This window comes from Melozone crissalis, unplaced genomic scaffold, assembly GCF_028551555.1.
Source record: "Melozone crissalis strain CALT ecotype California unplaced genomic scaffold, PUWL_Pcris_2 ptg000523l_1, whole genome shotgun sequence".
NCBI classification, from domain to species: Eukaryota; Metazoa; Chordata; class Aves; order Passeriformes; family Passerellidae; genus Melozone; species Melozone crissalis.
In genome coordinates, this window is record NW_026536224.1 from 56,948 (window position 1) to 75,180 (window position 18,233).

The 18,233-nt window shown below is 67.9% G+C and overlaps 1 protein-coding gene across 1 annotated transcript; it reads right to left on the reverse strand.

The window, feature by feature from the left end:
* Positions 1-613: 613 nt before the first annotated feature.
* Positions 614-16,454, reverse strand: NPC1L1 (NPC1 like intracellular cholesterol transporter 1). Its single transcript, XM_054295126.1, has 20 exons — positions 16,401-16,454; positions 14,934-14,990; positions 13,105-14,717; positions 12,267-12,367; positions 11,817-11,989; positions 10,504-10,632; positions 8,920-9,102; positions 8,529-8,643; positions 8,010-8,137; positions 7,368-7,505; positions 6,787-6,876; positions 6,418-6,608; positions 6,208-6,335; positions 4,673-4,793; positions 4,498-4,553; positions 3,885-4,035; positions 3,032-3,263; positions 2,297-2,410; positions 1,439-1,601; positions 614-972 (listed from the first exon to the last, which is right to left on the reverse strand). Exons 1-20 carry the CDS (start codon positions 16,452-16,454, stop codon positions 614-616), a joined length of 4,296 nt encoding a protein of 1,431 aa, XP_054151101.1.
* Positions 16,455-18,233: the final 1,779 nt, after the last annotated feature.

Consider the following 18,233-nt stretch of genomic DNA (forward strand, 5'->3'; position numbering starts at 1 on the left):
GTAAATGTTCCTAAAGGAGTGCTCTGGGGTGTACCTTACAAGTACCTCTAGGAATAAACCTGTAAATGTTTCCAAAAAACGTTTAAATGGTCCTGGAAAACCTGTAAATGTTCCTAAAGGAGTGCTCTGGGATGTGCCCTACAAGTTCCTCTGGAGATAAACCTGTAAATGTTCCTGAAAAACCCATAAATGTTCCTGAAGTCCCTGTGCCCCACCTGGCCTCGTGTCCTCAACATTCCTGTGCCCCTCATGGTGTCCCCGTGTCCCCAGAGTGTCCCTGTGTCCCCACAGTGTCCCTGTGTCCCACATGGTGTCCCCGTGTCCCCAGAGTGTCCCTGTGTCCCACATGGTGTCCCTGTGTCCCACAGTGTCCCTGTGTCCCACATGGTGTCCCTGTGTCCCCACAGTGTCTCCGTGTCCCCACAGTGTCCCTGTGCCCCACACGCCATCCCCGTGTCCCCACAGTGTCCCCGTGTCCCACACGCCATCCCCGTGTCCCCACCCCTGTGACACTGCGGCGCCTCCCCCCCATCCATCCCAGTCCGACCAGTGCAGGATGTGACAAAACCAGTTTAAATAGAAAGGGGGGAGGGGCACGGGGGGGAGTGGGGGCTCAGCCCTTCCTGGAGCCCTTGTCCTTGTCCTTGTCCCTGTCCCTGTCCTTGTCCTTGTCCTTGCCCTTGTCCTTGTCCTTGTCCTTGTCCTTGTCCCTGTCCTTGTCCTTGGCCTTGTCCTTGTCCTTGTCCTTGCCTTTGTCCCTGTCCTTGTCCCTGTCCTTGTCCTTGTCCCTGTCCTTGTCCTTGTCCTTGTCCTTGCCTTTGTCCCTGTCCTTGTCCTTGCCCTTGTCCCTGTCCCTGTCCTTGTCCCTGTCCCTGTCCGTGTCCTTGAAGCCGGGGTTGGCCAGGCCCAGCCCTGTCCCCTGCACGGTGTCCCCCGGCGTGTCCTCTCCTGGTGGCACCTGCAGCGCGGGCCCTGCGGGGACAATGGGGCATTGTGTCACTGTCACTGTCCCCCAGGCCCTGGGGACAACGGTGTCACTGTCACTGTCCCCAGGCTGAGGGGACAATGGGCACAGTGTCACTGTCACTGTCCTGGAGGTGACACAGGCCTGGTGTCACACTGTCCCCATGCTGGAGGCGACACTGTCCCTGTCCCAGAAGTGTCCCTGTTCCCAGGAAGGTGACACTGTCCCGGTGGTCACCCTGTCCCTGTCCTGGTGTCCCTGTCCCCAGGGGTGTCCCCATCCCTGTCCCGGTGTCCCTGTCCTGTCTGGGTGTTCCTGTCCCTGTTCCCAGGAAGGTGACACCGTCCCGGTGGTCACCATGGACCTGTCCCAGTGTCCCTGTCCCCAGGGATGTCCCTGTCCTGGGGGAGGTGACGCTGTCCCTGTCCCCATCCCTGTCCCCATCCCTGTCCCCGTCCCTGTCCCCGTCCGTACCCACGTAGCTGAGCAGCACGGGCAGGAACACGAGTCCGTGCGCGAGCCCCAGCAGGGTCACGATCAGGTTGAGGCGGAAGAAGAAAATCTGCACGAGCCGCGCCTTGGCGAAGGCCAGCACCACCACGCCGGGCAGGTTGGTCATGGCCACCCCCGCCACCACCTGCGGGGACAGCGGCGACAGCGCCGCGCTCGGTGACGGCGCCCCGAGACGGACGGCGACCCCGACAGGGACAGGGACCCGCGGTGACGCCGCCCCGACAGGGACGGCGACACCGACACGGACGGCGACCCGCGGTGACGCCCCCGGACCAGGAGGTCCCCCAGTGTCACCTCCCGGTCCCGGGAGAGTTTGGGGTCCCACGGTGCCACCCCCTGGTCCCAAAAGATCCCACGGTGCCACTCCCAGACCAGGGGAGTTTGGGGTCCCACCATGTCACCCCCAGCCCCAGGAGATCCCCCAGTGTCACCCCCAGCCTCAGGAGGGGTTGGGGACCCGCGGTGTCACCTCCCGGTCCCAAAAGGTCCTGTGGTGTCACCCCCAGTCCCAGGAGAGTTTGGGGTCCCACGGTGCCACACCTGGACCAGGAGGTCCCACGGTGTCACCTCCCACACCCAAAAGGTTCCACAGTGCCACCCCCGGCCCCAGGACAGTTTGGGGTCCCTCTGTGCCACCCCCATCTCCAGAAGGTCCCACGGTGTCACCCCCCAGCTCCAGGAAGGTTTGGGGTCCTGCAGTGTCACCCCCCGGCCCAGGAGGTCCTCTGGTGCCACCCCTGTCCCCAGGAGGGTTTGGGGTCCCTCTGTGCCACCCCCAGCCCGGCAGGGTTTGGTGTCCCTCAGTGTCCCCGTGCCCACCTTGCTGCCCATGGTGACAGTGGCCTCCTTGGCTCGTGCCACCCGCGTGGGCTGGCGGCTGCGGGCGAAGGCGCAGGTGATGTGGGACACGAACTCCACCGAGATGCCCACGGCCTGTGGGGACAGCGGGCTGGGCTGGCACCCCGGGCACCGCCTGTGCCACCAGAGCCACCCCAGTGCCCTGAGAGCCACCCCAGTGCCCTCAGAGCCACCCCAGTGCCCTGAGAGCCACCCCCTGTGCCACCAGAGCCACCCCTGTGCCACCAGAGCCACCCCCTGTGCCACCAGAGCCACCCCAGTGCCCTCAGAGCCACCCCCTGTGCCCTCAGAGCCACCCCAGTGCCCTGAGAGCCACCCCCTGTGCCACCAGAGCCACCCCTGTGCCACCAGAGCCACCCCAGTGCCACCAGAGCCACCCCTGTGTCCCACCTCACATGCCCAGTGCCACCCCACATGCCCCATGGCCTTGTGCCACTCCATATCCCTGTGCCACCCCCCGTGCCCCATGTCCCACTGTCCCCCATGCCACCCCCTGTGCCCCGTGTCCTGCTGTCCCCCGTGCCCAGTGTCCCCATGCCATCCCACATCCCTGTGCCACCCCCATGCCCTGTGCTCCGTGTCCTGCTGTCCCCTGTGCCCCATGTCCCTGTGCCACCCCACGTGCCCCGTGTCCCGCTCTGTCCCCCGTGCCACCCCCCGTGCCATGCCCATGGCCCGCTGTCCCCGTGCCCGCACCGCCACCAGGTTGATGAGTGCCACGGCGTTGTAGGGCACTGCCCAGAGCGCCATGCAGCCCACGGTGCCCAGCAGTGCCATGGCGATGGTCAGCAGCGTGGCCAGGCTGGAGCGCCCGTCCATGCCCAGCAGCAGGAAGGACACGGCGAAGGTGGGCACCAGGCACAGTGCCAGCGTCAGCAGCCCCTCGGGCACCACCGTCAGGTACTGCTCGTAGTACACGTACGTCACCCTGCGGGGCGGCACCGCGCTGGCACCGGCTGGGGCACCGGGCACCCGGGGAGGGGCAGCGGGCACCCCAAAACGGGCACCGGGTATCCCAAAACGGGCACCAGGCACCCCAAAATGGGCACCGGGTGTCCCAAAACGGGCACTGGGATCCCAAAATGGGCACCGGATATCCCAAAATGGGCACTGGGATCCCAAAATGGGCACCGGATATCCCAAAATGGGCACTGGGATCCCAAAATGGGCACTGGGACCCCAAATGGGCACTGGGCACCTGGGGATGGGCACCGGGCTCCCCAGAACGGGCACTGGATATTGTAATATGGACACTGGGTATCCTGATATGGGCACTGGGATCCCAAAACGGGCACTGGGTATTGTGATATGGGCACCAGGCACCCCAAAATGGGCACTGGGTATCCAGGTATGGGCACCCAACAAGGGCACTGGGGTACCCTCAGCACCCCGAAATGGCCACCCCTCACTGGGGCGCCAACTCACGACCCCCAACAGGGGCACTGGGGCACCCCCTGCACCCCAGACCGGGCACCCTGACCTGGGCACCGCTACCTGTCCCCCCCTCACCGGGCACCCCCGTCCCCCCCGGGCTGGCAGTGCCACTCACGTGTAGGGGAAGACGCGGAAGGCGGGGTCGGTGCCGGGCACGGCGCGCAGGGTGGCCGTGATGTACTCTGCCAGGGCGCGGGCGGCGCGCAGGGCACCCGTGTACTCCTGGGACGTGCGCAGCGGGCGCTGGTACGCCATGAACCGGGTGGCTGCGGGCACGGCAGCGTCGGCACGGGGCGGCGGGCACCACGGGGCAGTGGGCACCACGGGGGCAACGTCAGCATGGGGCAGGAGGCACCACGGGGGCAACGTCAGACAGGGCGGTGGGCACCACGGGGCAGTGGGCACCACGGGGCAGTGGGCACCACGGGGGCAGTGGGCACTTGGGGACAATGGACACAACAGGGGCAATGGTCACTCTGGGGGCAGCGGTCACTCTGGGGGCAGTGGTCACCATGGGGACAGCGGGCACCATGAGGGCAGTGAAAACCAGGGGAGCAATGGGCACTCCAGGGGCAGTGGTCACTCCCGGGGCGGTGGGCACCACAGGGGCAGTGGGTACCACGGGGGCAGTGGGCACTCTGGGGGCTCAGTGGTCACCCCGTTGGTCAGTGGTCACCCTGGTGGTCAGTGGTCACCCCAGCCCCTGTGCCCGTGCCACCCTCACTCACCCAGGATGGTGCCGTTGTCGTCCATGCTCACCGAGGTGTCGTAGGCGCCCAGGCCGCTGCGGGGACAGGGGCGGGTCAGGGGACACCCAGGGGACAGCCAGGACAGCCAGAGGGGACACAGGGTCAGGGGATACCCAGGGCAGTGCCAGGGCGGTGCCACCATGGTGCCACTCACCCCTTGGGGCAGTGCAGGGTGGGCCGGTCCTGCAGGAACCAGGGCAGGAAGCGCTGGAACTCCTCGTGCGTGGGGCGGCGCAGCCGCTTCAGGCACTGCCCCAGAGCGCAGCTGGGGTCAGCTGTGGGCACACACGGGTCAGTGCGGGCACCGGGCACTGGGCACCACCGTGGGCACGCGCGGGGTCAGTGTGGGCACACACAGGGTCAGTGTGGGCACACGCAGGGGTCAGTGTGGGTACACAGGGTCAGTGTGGGCACTGGGCACCACCGTGGGCACGCGCGGGGTCAGTGTGGGCACACACGGGGGTCAGTGTGGGCACACACAGGGGTCAGTGTGGGTACACAGGGTCAGTGTGGGCACCGGGCACTGGGCACCACCGTGGGCACGCGCGGGGTCAGTGTGGGCACACACGGGGGTCAGTGTGGGCACACAAAGGGCACATGGTGGCCACCACAGCAGGCACCGAGCTGGTGCACAGAGGGCATCACAGTAGGTGCCCAATGACCACCCAGTGGGCACCCAATGGGCACCCAATCAACATCCAAAGACCACCCAGTGGGCATCACAGTAGGTGCCCAATGGCCATTGTGGTGGGCACCCAATGACCAACCAATGGCCACCATGGTGGGCACCCAGTGGCCACAGTGATGGACATTAAATATACACCTAAGGACCACCATGGTGGGCACCCAACAGCCATAATGGTGGGCACCCAATGGCCACTTAATGGCCACCATGTTGGGCACCCAATGGCCACCCAACGGCCACCATGGTGGCACCCAATGGCCATGGTGATGGATATTAAATATACACCTAAGGACCACCATGGTGGGCACCCAATGGCCACCATGATGAGCACCCAATGGCCATCATGATGAGCACCCAGTGGCCGCCATGACGAGTACCCAATGGCCACCCAATGGCTGCCATGATGAGCACCCAATGGCCACTATGATGAGCACCCAATGGCCACCGTGATGAGCACCCAATGGCCACCATGATGAGCACTCAATGGCCGCCATAATGAGCACCCAATGGCCACCATGATGAGCGCCCAATGGTCGCCATAATGAGCACCCAATGGCCACCCAACAGCCACCATGATGAGCACCCAATGGCCCCCATGGTGAGCGCTCAATGACCGCCATGATGAGCACCCCATGACCACCCAACGGCCCCCATGGTGGGCACTCAATGGCCACCCCATGACCACCCCCTGGCCCCATGGTGGGCACTCAGTGGCCACCCCATGACCACCCCCTGGCCCCATGGTGGGCACTCAGTGGCCACCCCATGACCACCCAATGGCTCCATGGTGGGCACTCAGTGGCCACCCCATGACCACCCAACGGCCCCCATGGTGGGCACTCAATGGCCACCCCATGACCACCCCCTGGCCCCATGGTGGGCACTCAGTGGCCACCCCATGACCACCCCCTGGCCCCATGGTGGGCACTCAGTGGCCACCCCATGACCACCCCCCGGCCCCCCGGTGCCCCCTGGTGCCCCGCGGTGCCCCCAGCCGCACTCACTGCTGGAGGAGGGGCAGAACTCGCCCTGGTGCTCCCCGCTCTGGTGGATGCGGCAGCAGCGCACCATGGGGTTCAGCCAGTCCAGGAAATCGTCCAGCCACGAGGTGGCCGGGATGGCCAGGTAGGACCTGCGGAGGGCACACGGGAGGGGCTGGCAGGGGCCGGGCACGGCCGGCCGGGCTCCGGGGGCGCCCGCGGACGGGCACTCACACGTTGGCGAAGCGCGTGGCCAGCTGGATGCTCTGCGTCAGCGAGTTGGCGTCGCAGCCCGAGCTGGAGCAGATGGCGTTGGTGCCGTTCTCCGAGGAGAAGTTGTAGCCGCCCGTGGTGACAAAGTAGGTGGGGACACCCACGGCCAGGTACCGGTTCATGGCCGAGTAGTACTCGAGCAGGTACGAGTCCTGGGGACGGCTGGCATCAGAGGGGGCACCCGCGGGGCACCCCAAGGGGGCAGAGAGAACACAGAGGGGCACAGAGGAGGAAAAGGGGCACAGGGGGTACAGAGAGACACTGAGGGGCACAGAGGGGTCCCAGCATCCCGTGTGCCCCCATACAGGGCCGTGCCACCCCTGTGCCCACCTCGGGCAGTGCCAGCTCCTGGTCCAGCCCCACGGACACGTGGAAGAGCAGGAAGAGCCCGGCACAGGCCAGGAACAGGAACAGCAGCACCTGGGGGAGGGGGCTCTGCTCAGGGACCCGGGCACCAAAACCCCCAGAGACCCCCCTGGGACCCCAAAACCCCTCACAGACCCCTCAGTGTCACCCCAAAACCCCTCACACACCCCCAATACCCCCTGTGCCCTCCCATTCCCGTGCCCCTCAATGACCCACGTGTCCCCCAAATGCCCCCTGTGCCCTCCATGCCCCCCATGCCCCTGATGTCTCTGTGCCCTCTGTGCCCCCCATGTTCCCAGTTCCTCCAAAGCCCCCCAATGCCCCTCAATGCCCCCAATGCCCCCCATGCCCCCCGTGCCCTTAATGCCCTATTTGCCCCCCAATGCCCTCAATGCGCCCCTGTCCCCGTGCCCTCCATGTCCCCATGTCTCTCAATGCCCCCCATGCCCCTGAAGTCCCCAATGCCCCCAACGCCCCCCATTGTCCCCCAATTCCCCCCATGCCCTCTGTGCCCCCCATGCCCCCCGTGCCCCCCGTGCCCTCACCACGGCCGGTCTCACGAGGGGGTGCAGCAGCACGGGGGTGTAGCAGCGCTCCAGGAAGGGGCGCAGCAGCCCCCGGCCCGCCCTGGCCGTGCCCCCCTTGCCCGTCCCGCAGCAGCAGCAGAGGTCGAAGCGCCCGGCCTGGGGGCACGGGGAGGTTGGCACGGTGGGGTTGGCACGGCGGGGTTGGCACGGCGGGGTTGGCACGGCTCCTCCACAGCCCCCCCGTGCCCTGCGGGTGTGCCCTGCCCGCCCTGGGCACTGCATGGTGACCCTCACCCAGCCCAGGGACCCTCACCCACCCTGGGCATCCTTACACCCACCCCGGGGGCTTCATGGGCACTCTGTGCCCACTCTGCGGACCTCTCACCCACCCTGTGCCCACCCTGGGCATCCTCACCCAACCTGGGGACCCTCGCACCCACGATCCCCATGGCCACCCTGTGCCCACCCTGGGGTCCCCGTACCCACCCTGTGCCCACCCTGCGGACCTCTCACCCACCCTGTGCCCACCCTGGGGTCCCTGTGCCCACCTTGGGGACCCTCTCACCAACCCTGGGGCCCCTGTACCCACCCCGTGCCCACCCTGGGGTCTCACCCCGTGCCCCCTCCCCTCGCCCCGCGGTGCCCCCCCCCCGGTGCCACCTCCTGTCGCCGCCTGTCGAGCGCCACCAGCGCCACAAAGCCGGACATCTGCAGCACGAAGTCCAGCGCGATGGCGAGCGCGGCCGTCAGGGCGAACGTGCGCACGGCGGGCATGGACGAGAGGGCACCTGCGGGACCCGGGCACCCCCTGGGTCACCGGAGAGCCCCTGGCACCCCCCGGGTCACTGGGACACCCCCGGGTCCCCCTTGGTGTCACCAGGACCCCGTGCCCGCCCCCCCACACCACCCCACCCCCCGCGGCTCGTGCCCGTTGTCCCCCATGTCCCTGTACCCACCCTGTGCCCACCCTGTGCCCACCCTGCGCTCCCAGTGACCCCCAGTGCCCCCCATATCCCTCTGCCCACCCTGTGTCCTCCGTGCCCCCCGTGTCCCTGTGCCCACCCTGCGCTCCCTGTGCCCCCCAGTGCTCCCCATACCCCTGTGCCTCCTGTACCTGCCATATCCCTGTGCCCACCCTGTGCCCCCAGTGCCCCCCATGACCCGGTGCCCCCTCCTCACCAAACAGGAAGCAGACGGTCTCGGAGAGGCTGCAGAGCAGCATGCTCGGTGCCACCTGCGCCAGCACCCGCCCCAGGTGCTGCTCCCGCGTCTCGCCCGGCTCCCGATGCGACTGCTGCTGCCACGGGGGGGGGGTCAGGGGCACCCGGGGGCACCCAGGGGCACCCCCAGAGCCGGGAGAGAACCATGGGGCACCCCCTGCCCACCCGAGGGTGCCCACCTGCCCACGGGGATGCCCCATGGGAATCCCAAAAGTGCCCCCCCAGTACCCCCATCCCCAAGGACACCCCCCTTTCCCGGTGCCCCCGATGCCCCCCGGTTCCCCCAGTGCCCTCCAGCTCCCTGTTGCCCCCGGTGCCCCCCGATGCCCCCCGGTGCCCCCCGTGCCCACCTGCAGCTCCTGCACGAAGATGAAGATGTTGTCGGCGCCCACGGCCAGCACGAGGAAGGGCACGACCTCGATGATGATGAGGGACGAGGGCAGCCCCAGCAGCGCCAGCAGCCCCATGGCGGCCAGCACGGCCCCCAGCACCACCGCGATGCCCCCGAGCGCCAGCGTCACCTTGGACTCCACCTGCGGGCACCCCCGGGTGGGCACCGCGGTCAGCACCCCCGGATTGGCACCCCCGGGTGGGCACCGCCGTCAGAAACCCCGGATTGGCACCCTCGAACCTCCCGGGTCAGCAACCCCGGCTGGGCACCCTCGGAACCCCCGCGTTGGCACCCCTGGATTGGCACCCCCGAACCCCCCCGGGCCTCTCCCACCATCCCGGAGTGCCCCGGGGATCACCGGGACCCGCCCGAAACCCCGCGCATCCCCCCAAACTGATCCCCTGAACCCCCCGGATCCCCCCGAACTGATCCCCTGAACCCCCCTGGATCCCCCCAAACTGATCCCCTGAACCCCCCGGATCCCCCCGAACTGATCCCCTGAACCCCCCGGATCCCCCCAAACCGATCCCCTGAACCCCCCGGATCCCCTCAAACTGATCCCCTGAACCCCCTGGATCCCCCCAGACCGATCCCCTGAACCCCCCGGATCCCCCCGAACTGATCCCCTGAACCCCCCGGATCCCCCCGAACTGATCCCCTGAACCCCCCGGATCCCCCCAAACCGATCCCCTGAACCCCCCGGATCCCCTCAAACTGATCCCCTGAACCCCCTGGATCCCCCCAGACCGATCCCCTGAACCCCCCGGATCCCCCCGAACTGATCCCCTGAACCCCCCGGATCCCCCCGAACCGATCCCCTGAAACCCCCGGATCCCCTCAAACTGATCCCCTGAACCCCCCGGATCCTCCCAGACTGATCCCCTGAACCCCCCGGATCCCCCCGAACTGATCCCCTGAACCCCCCGGATCCCCCCAAACTGATCCCCTGAGCCCCCCGGATCCTCCCAGACTGATCCCCTGAACCCCCCGGATCCCCTCAAACTGATCCCCTGAACCCCCTGGATCCCCCCGAACTGATCCCCTGAAACCCCCGGATCCCCCCAAACTGATCCCCTGAGCCCCCCTGGATCCCCCCAGACTGATCCCCTGAACCCCCCAGATTCTCCCTGAACCGACCCCCCCGAACCTCCCCGGATTTTCCCAAACCTGCCCAGAATCCTCCCAAATCGATCCCCCCGAACCCCTCGAATCGCCCCAAACCGACCCTCCCAGGTCTCACCAGGTCCCTGTGCCACCCCCGAACACGCCAGGACCCCCCCAGACCGACCCTCCCGGGGTTGCACCCGGTGCCTCTGCCACCCCCGAGCCCCCCAAACCATTCCGGGGCTCACCAGGACCCTGTGCCCCTCCTGGTGCCCTCCGGTTCCCGTGCTCCCGGTGCCCCCGAGCTCACCAGGTCCCTGTGCCTGCCGTGCCCCCCGGCTCACCTGGACCGTCTGTCACCCCCGTGCCCCCCCGTGCCCCCCGGGCTCACCAGGTCCTCGTGCCCCTCCCGGTGCCCCTCCCGGTGCCCCCCGCTCACCAGGACCCTGCTCCAGGCCGTGTACTCGCCCAGGGCCAGCGCGATGTAGGCGAACACCAGCAGGTAACTGACGGCGAACACCGGGATGTCCTCCCCGCTCGTGCGGTTGATCTCATCCTCCAGAGAGCGCTGAGGGGACAGCGACAGTGAGGGGACACCGGGGACACCGGGGGGCACGGGGGCATAGAGGGAGGACAGGGACACTGGGGGAACCTAGGGCGTGGGGGACACTGGGGACATGGAGGGGACATAGAGGGGGACAGGACGTGGGGGGCACTGGGGGAACCTAGGGCGTGGGGGACACTGGGGACATGGAAGTGGCACAGGGACAATGGGGACACTGTGGACATGGAAAGGACATGGGAACATGGAGGGGACACGGGGCCACCAGGGGCATGGAGGGGACAAAGGCTTCACTGAGGCCATTAAGGACACAGTGACATGGGTGACACCAGGGGGCACAGGGGGCACCAGAAACATGGAGGGGACACAGGGGGGCCCAGGGACATGGAAGGGACATGAGGACATGGAGGGGACATAGGGGACATAGAGGGGGACAGGGACGTGAGGGAACCTAGGGTGTGGGGGACACTGAGGACACTGGGGACACAGAAGTGGCACAGGGACACTGAGGACACTGAGGATATAGAGGGGACATAGGGACATGGAGGGGGGCAGGGACGTGGGGGGCACTGGGGGCATGGGGGACATGGAGGGCATAGGGGACACTGGGACATAAAGGGGGGACAGGGGCACTGGGGACGTGGAAGTGGCACAGGGACAATGGGGACACTGAGGACACGGAGGGGACATGGAGGGGGCATAGGGGCACAGGGACACGGGGCCACCAGGGGCATGGAGGGGACAAGGGGTTGACTGAGGCCACTAAGGACACAGTGACACGGGTGACACCAGGGGGGCACAGGGGGCACCGGAAACATGGAGGGGACACAGGGGGGCACAGGGACATGGAAGGGACATGAGGACATGGAGGGGGCATAGGGACGCAGTGACACGAGTGACACCAGGGACACGGAGGGGACATGGTGGGGACATGGTGGTCACACAGGGACACGGAGGGGACACAGAGGGGACACGGAGGGGACACAGCAGTCACACGGGGACACAGAGGGACATGAGGGGGACGTGGAGGGGACACGGTGGTCACACAGGGGACGCGGAGGGATACGGAGAGGACACAGAGGGGACACGCAGGGGACAAGGAGGGGACTTGGGGCTCACACAGGGGACACGCAGGGGACACGGCGGTCACACAGGGACACGCACGGACACGCAGGGGACACGGCGCCCACCTCGGCCATGAAGGTGACCGAGAGGTTGTGGCGGTGGCGCCGCTGGAAGTCGCGCACCACGCTCAGGAACTGCCGCTCCCAGCTCAGCGCCCACTCCAGGCGCGGGTCCCCCGCGGGGAAATTGTTCAGCGAGTAGGTGACAATGAGCGCCTCGGCCTCCGTGTACTCGGACTCTGCGGGGACACGGCGGTGACGGCGCGGGGACGGCGCGGGGACACCCCCGGGGACCCCCGGAACGCCCCGTACCGCGGTATCCGCCCAGCGCGGGGACACCCCCGGGACCCCCCGAACCCCCCGTACCGCGGTATCCGCCCAGCGCGGGGACACCCCCGGGACCCCCCGAACCCCCCGTACCGCGGTATCCGCCCAGCGCGGGGACACCCCCGGGACCCCCGAACCCCCCGTACCGCGGTATCCGCCCAGCGCGGGGACCCCCGGAACCCCCCGTACCGCGGTATCCGCCCAGCGCGATGTACGGGAACACGGGCCCGCCGTACTCGGCCATGCAGCTCAGCTCCAGCGCCGTGATGTCCTTGAAGGAGAGCGGGGAGCTGGCGGCGACAGGGCCGGGCCGTCAGCGGGGGCTCTGTGCCCGCCCGGCCCCGGCCCTGCTGCCACCCGCGGGCACCCGGCTGGCATGGGGCATGCGTGGGTGGCACCCTGAACCCACGGCCTGGCACCACAGAGTGATGGGGACATGCGGGTGGCACCCTGAACCCACGGCCTGGCACCACAGAGTGATGGGGACATGCGGGTGGCACCCTGAACCCACGGCCCGGCACCCCGGATGACATGGGGGATGTGTGGGTGGCATCCTGAACCCATGGGCAGGCACCACAGAGTGATGGGGGACACCCAAGTGGCACCCTGAACCCACAGCCTGGCACCCCAGAGCGATGGGGGACACCCCGGTGGCACCCTATAACCACGGGCAGGCACCTCAGCTGGCATGGGGGACGGGTGGGTGGCACCCTGAACCCACAGCCTGGCACCCAACAGTGATGGGGGATAGAGAGGTGGCACCTTGAACCCACAGCCTGGCACCCCAGAGTGATGGGGACATGTGGGTGGCACCCCAAACCCACATGGGCATCACCCCAGTCCCAGAGCCAGGCACCTCATGGGCACCAAGTCATGGACACAGAGCCCCATGGGCATCACCCCAGTCCCACAGCTGGGCACCCCACGGGCACCACGCCATGTCCAGCACCCTTGGGTCACCCGAACCCCACACCTGGGCACCCCACAGCGACCACGCCCCACTGTGCCCCCCGCCCGCGGCACCCACTTGACGCAGTAGATGAGGTGGTCGTGCCAGTCGACGGTGCCCTGCACTTTGCCATCCTGCTGCCAGCCGCGGAGCGCCAGGCGGCTGCGGTTGTTCTGGAAGTACTGCGTGACGCTGGACACGGCGCAGTCGCCCACGCCGGGCGCCGTGGGGTTCAGGGGGGCGTAGCACACGTCCCGCAGGGTGACGTTCCTGCCCCGTGCCCACGCCGTGGTGCCCGCCAGCTCCTCCTGCAGCTCCAGCAGCGCCAGCAGCACGTCCTGGGCCAGCACCCCGCTGAAGTTCTTGGTGCCCAGCACCACCGAGTCGTAGGCGGTGCTGCCCGGGCGCCCGGGCGCCGTCACGATCACCTGGTTGGTGCGCAGGAAGGGCCCGAAGTGGCGGTCGTGGAACTCCTTCTCCTGCCTGGCACGGCTGCCCGGCGCCGACCAGAGCTGCACGGGGTCCGTGGTCAGCTGCAGGGTCACCAGCCCGGCCGAGAGCCCCGCGGCCGCGGCCACGGCCACGGCCAGCACGGCCAGCGGCCAGGTGGCCACCACGGCGCCCCAGCGGCGGAACGCCCGCTCCAGGCCGCGCCGCCAGGCCTCGCCGACCCGCTGCGAGCGCCCGCGGGCGCGCGGCTTCGGCGGCGCCTCGGCCTCGCCCCGGCGGCACAGCGCGGCCACCAGGAACGCCAGGGCCAGGCCGGCGAACAGCAGCGCGCAGATGACCAGCACGCCGTCGGCGCGGCCGATGCGGAACGGCGGCGGCGGGTCGGCGGGCGGCACCACGGGCGGGCAGGCCTGGGCGCAGTCCTGGCACGAGCACGGCTCCTGCTCGGCGTCGGGCGCTTGGTCGCAGCCCCAGACGGGCGCGTCCAGCGGGGCGACGCCCCGGCCGGGCTCGGAGCCGTCGGGCAGCAGCTGGAAGTCGATCTGCAGCGGCGCCAGCCCGTTGTTCTTGTCGCCCTGGAAGTCCAGCCAGCGCTGGGCCGTGCACAGCTGGGCGCCGTAGCGCCCGCACATGGTGGAGATGGCGTAGCCGCCCGTGGCGGGCATCCGCACGTCCTTGCACGAGGCGAAGGCGGCCTCGGCGTAGCGGCTGCGGTAGAAGAGCTGGTACTCCAGCACGGCCTGCGCGCCGGGCACCGCCGCGTAGTCGGCGACGCGGGTGACGTTGGTGAACAGGCTCTGGTCGGGGCTGCAGATGTTGTGGCAGTAGAGGTTGGCGAAGTTGCGGGCGCAGGACGGGCACCGCGCCAGGACGGCGCCCGACAGCTCCACGCTGAGGCGCAGCGAGACCAGCTGGGCGTAGCTGCAGCAGACCCGCACGGTGGCATCGCCATCCCCGGCCAGCTCGGGGCACACCGTGCGCAGCAGGGACAGCAGCGCGCCCCGTGCCACCCGCGCCGGCGTGTTGGACAGGCAGGGCACCTTGGAGGGCACCAGGGACGAGTTCACCTCGGGGTTGCTGCCGCACTCGCCGTAGAAGGCGCAGACGCCGGCCTGGTGCACGGGGGTCAGCGATGGCGACGCCTGCGGGGACAGGGACGGGGTGGTGGCACGGTGGTGGCACCTTGAGGGGAACCCGGTGGGCACCATGGAGGCGGCGCCACAGCTCTGGCACCTTTGGTTCTGCCAAACCGCACCCAGATGGCACCAGTGGGCACCACGGCATTGTCCCCACGTTCTGCCACCTCCAGTTCCTCCAAATGGCACCCAAAGGGCACCACAGCCGTGTCCCCTCCATTCTGCCACCTCCAGTTCCTCCAAATGTCACCCAAATGTCACCAGCGGGCACCACAGCCGTGTCCCCATGGCTCTGCCACCTTTGGTTCCTCCAAACCGCACCCAGATGGCACCAGTGGGCACCACGGCGTTGTCCCCACGTTCTGCCACCTCCAGTTCCTCCAAATGGCACCCAAAGGGCACCACAGCGGTGTCCCCTCCATTCTGCCACCTCCAGTTCCTCCAAATGTCACCCAAATGTCACCAGCGGGCACCACAGCCGTGTCCCCATGGCTCTGCCACCTTTGGTTCCTCCAAACCGCACCCAGATGGCACCAGCGGGCACCGTGGCATTGTACCCACGTTCTGCCACTTCCAGGTCCTCCAAATGGCACCCAAAGGGCACCACAGCGGTGTCCCCTCCATTCTGCCACCTCCAGTTCCTCCAAATGTCATCCAAATGTCACCAGCGGGCACCACAGCCGTGTCCCCATGGCTCTGCCACCTTTGGTTCCTCCAAACCGCACCCAGATGGCACCAGCGGGCACCGTGGCATTGTACCCACGTTCTGCCACTTCCAGGTCCTCCAAATGTCACCCAAAGGGCACCACAGCGGTGTCCCCTCCATTCTGCCACCCGCAGTCTCCCCAAATGCCACCCAAGTGGCACCTGATGGGCACCATGGAGGTGTCCCCCTGCTCTGCCACTCTCAGTCTCCCCAGTGCCACCCAGCTGTCACCGGGTGCCACCCGAGGGCACCACAAGGAGCGGCTCTGCCACTCCCAGCCCCTGCACGTCAGCCCTGACTGGCATCCAAAGGGCACCAAGGGGTGTCCCCACCCTGCCACCTCTGAATGCCACCCAGATGTCACCCAATGGGTGCCACAATGGTGTCCCCAGCTCTGCCACCTGTTAATGTCACGCTATGGGCACCCAAATGTCACCCAATGGGCACCCAAAGGGCACCACAGCAGTGTCCCCCTCAGCCCCTCCCAAATGCCACCAGGTTGGCACAGCACCCGTGTCCCCCCAGCTCTGCCACCCTCAGTCCCCCAAATGCCACCAGGTGGGCACCACAATGGCACCCCCAGCTCTGCCACCCCCAAACCTCTTGAGTGCCACCCAGATGTCACCAAGTGGGCACCACAATGGTGTCCCCTGACTGTGCCACCCGCAGCCCCCCAAATGCCACCAGGCGGGCACGGCTCTGGTGTTCCCTGGTTCTGCCACTCCCAAACCTTCCGAGTGCCACCCAAATGCCACCCGGTGGGTGCCACAACGGTACCCTCAGCTCTGCCACCCTCAGCCCCCCAGATGCCACCAGGCGGGCACCACACCGGTGTTGCCCCAGCTCCGCCACCCTCAAACCTTCCAAATGCCACCCCAATGCCACCCGGTGGGTGCCACAATGGTACCCCCGGCTCTGCCACCCCCAAACCTCCCGAGTGCCACCCCAATGCCACCCGGCGGGCGCCACACCCGTGTCCCCCAGCTCTGCCACCCTCAGCCCCCCAATGTCCCCGCTCCGGCGCCACCCCCCGTGCCCGCCCCGTGCCCTCCCGGTGCCACCCGCGGAGTCGCCGTCCCTACCAGCGCCAGGAGCGCGGCCAGGAGGGCGCCGGGCAGTGCCAGGGGGGCGGCCATGCTGGCGGCGCTGTGCCCCGGTGCCACCCGCGCCTTTAAGGGCGGGCAGGGCAGCGCTGGCCCGATGGCAGCGGGGCCAATCAGCCCCGGGCGGATCGATCATTAACCCAGCGATCGATCGATCCGCGCGGGGCGGGCACGGGGCGCCACCCGCGGGCACCGCAACGGGGGAACACGGGGGCTTGGGAGCTCGGGGTGGCACCGAAACGGGCATTTGGGAGCTCGGGGTGGCATCGATGGGCACCAAAATGGGGAGAAAACGGGGGCTTGGGAGCTCGGGGTGGCACCGAAACGGGCATTTGGGAGCTCGGGGTGGCATCGATGGGCACCAAAATGGGGAGAAAACGGGGGCTTGGGAGCTCGGGGTGGCACCAATGGGCACTGGAATGGGAGAAAACGGGCATTTGGGAGCTTGGGGTGGCATTGATGGGCACCAAAATGGGGAGAAAACGGGGGTTTGGGAGCTCGGGGTGGCACCGAAACGGGCATTTAGGAGCTCGGGGTGGCATTGATGGGCACCAAAATGGGGAGAAAACGGGGGTTTGGGAGCTCGGGGTGGCACCAATGGGCACTGGAATGGGAGAAAACGGGCATTTGGGAGCTCGGGGTGGCACCAAAATGGGGAGAAAACGGGGGTTTGGGAGCTCAGGGTGGCACCCACGGGCACGGAAATGGGGAGAAAACGGGGATTTAGGAGCTTGGGGTGGCATCAATGGGCACCGAAACGGGGAGAAATCCGGGATTTGGGAGCTCAGGGTGGCATCGGGGGCACCCATGGGTGCAGATTTGGGGATAAACGCGGGAATTCGGGAGCACGGGTGGCACAGGGCGGCAGCAGGACGTCACCCACGGGCACCTGTGACAGTGGCAGTGCCACATCCCGGGGGTGACGCCCTGCTGTGCTGTGCCAGGGCCATCCTGGTGCCATCCCGACGGTGCCAGGGCCGCCTTGGTGCCATCCCGGCGGTGCCAAAGCCATCCTGGCGCCATCCTGGTGGTGCCAGGGCCACCCTGGTGCCCTCTGTCCCAGTGACATCCCGGCGGTGCCAGTGCCACGCCTTGTGTGACAGTGCCATCCTGATAGCGACGGTGCCATCCTGATAGCGACGGTGCCATCCCGGTGCCATCCCCATGTGACAGTGTCGTGCCAGCCTCGTGCGACAGTGCTGTGCCATCCCAGTGCGACAGTGCCATCCCAGTGCGACAGTGCCACCCGGTGCCCTCTGTACCCGCCGGGTTCAGGCCCTTGGACCCCGCTCGGTGCCACGCCTGTCCCCGATGTCACCAGGGCGGGGCAGTGCCACACCCGGCTCCCGGTGCCACCCTTGGTCCCTGCAGTGTCCCCGGGGGTGCCATCCCCCCGATGCCATCGGTGCCACTCCTGGCTGTCCTTGTCCCGCTGTTTGTGGCCCTGGTGGCCTTGGGGACAATAAGGGGGGACAGAGATAAGGGGGGCACAGATAACGGGGGCACAGATAACGGGGACACTGCCCTGGCACTGCCCTGGCACCTTTGCCCACAGCAGCATCCCTGTCACCCGCCTGGCACCGCGCCCAGCCCGGCCCCAAGGGACACCAGGGGACACCGGAGCGGCTCCTCGGCACCTTTATTGGTCACCAACCCCCGCGGTGCCCGCGGGGTGGCACAGGGGGTGACAGGTGGGTCCGCAGGCTGGCACAGGGGGTGGCCGTGGTGACCCCAGGCTGGCACAGGGGCTCAGAGGGTGGCACCAGCGTCGCCAGGCTGGCACAGGGGGTGTCCCCAGGTAGCCCCAGGTGT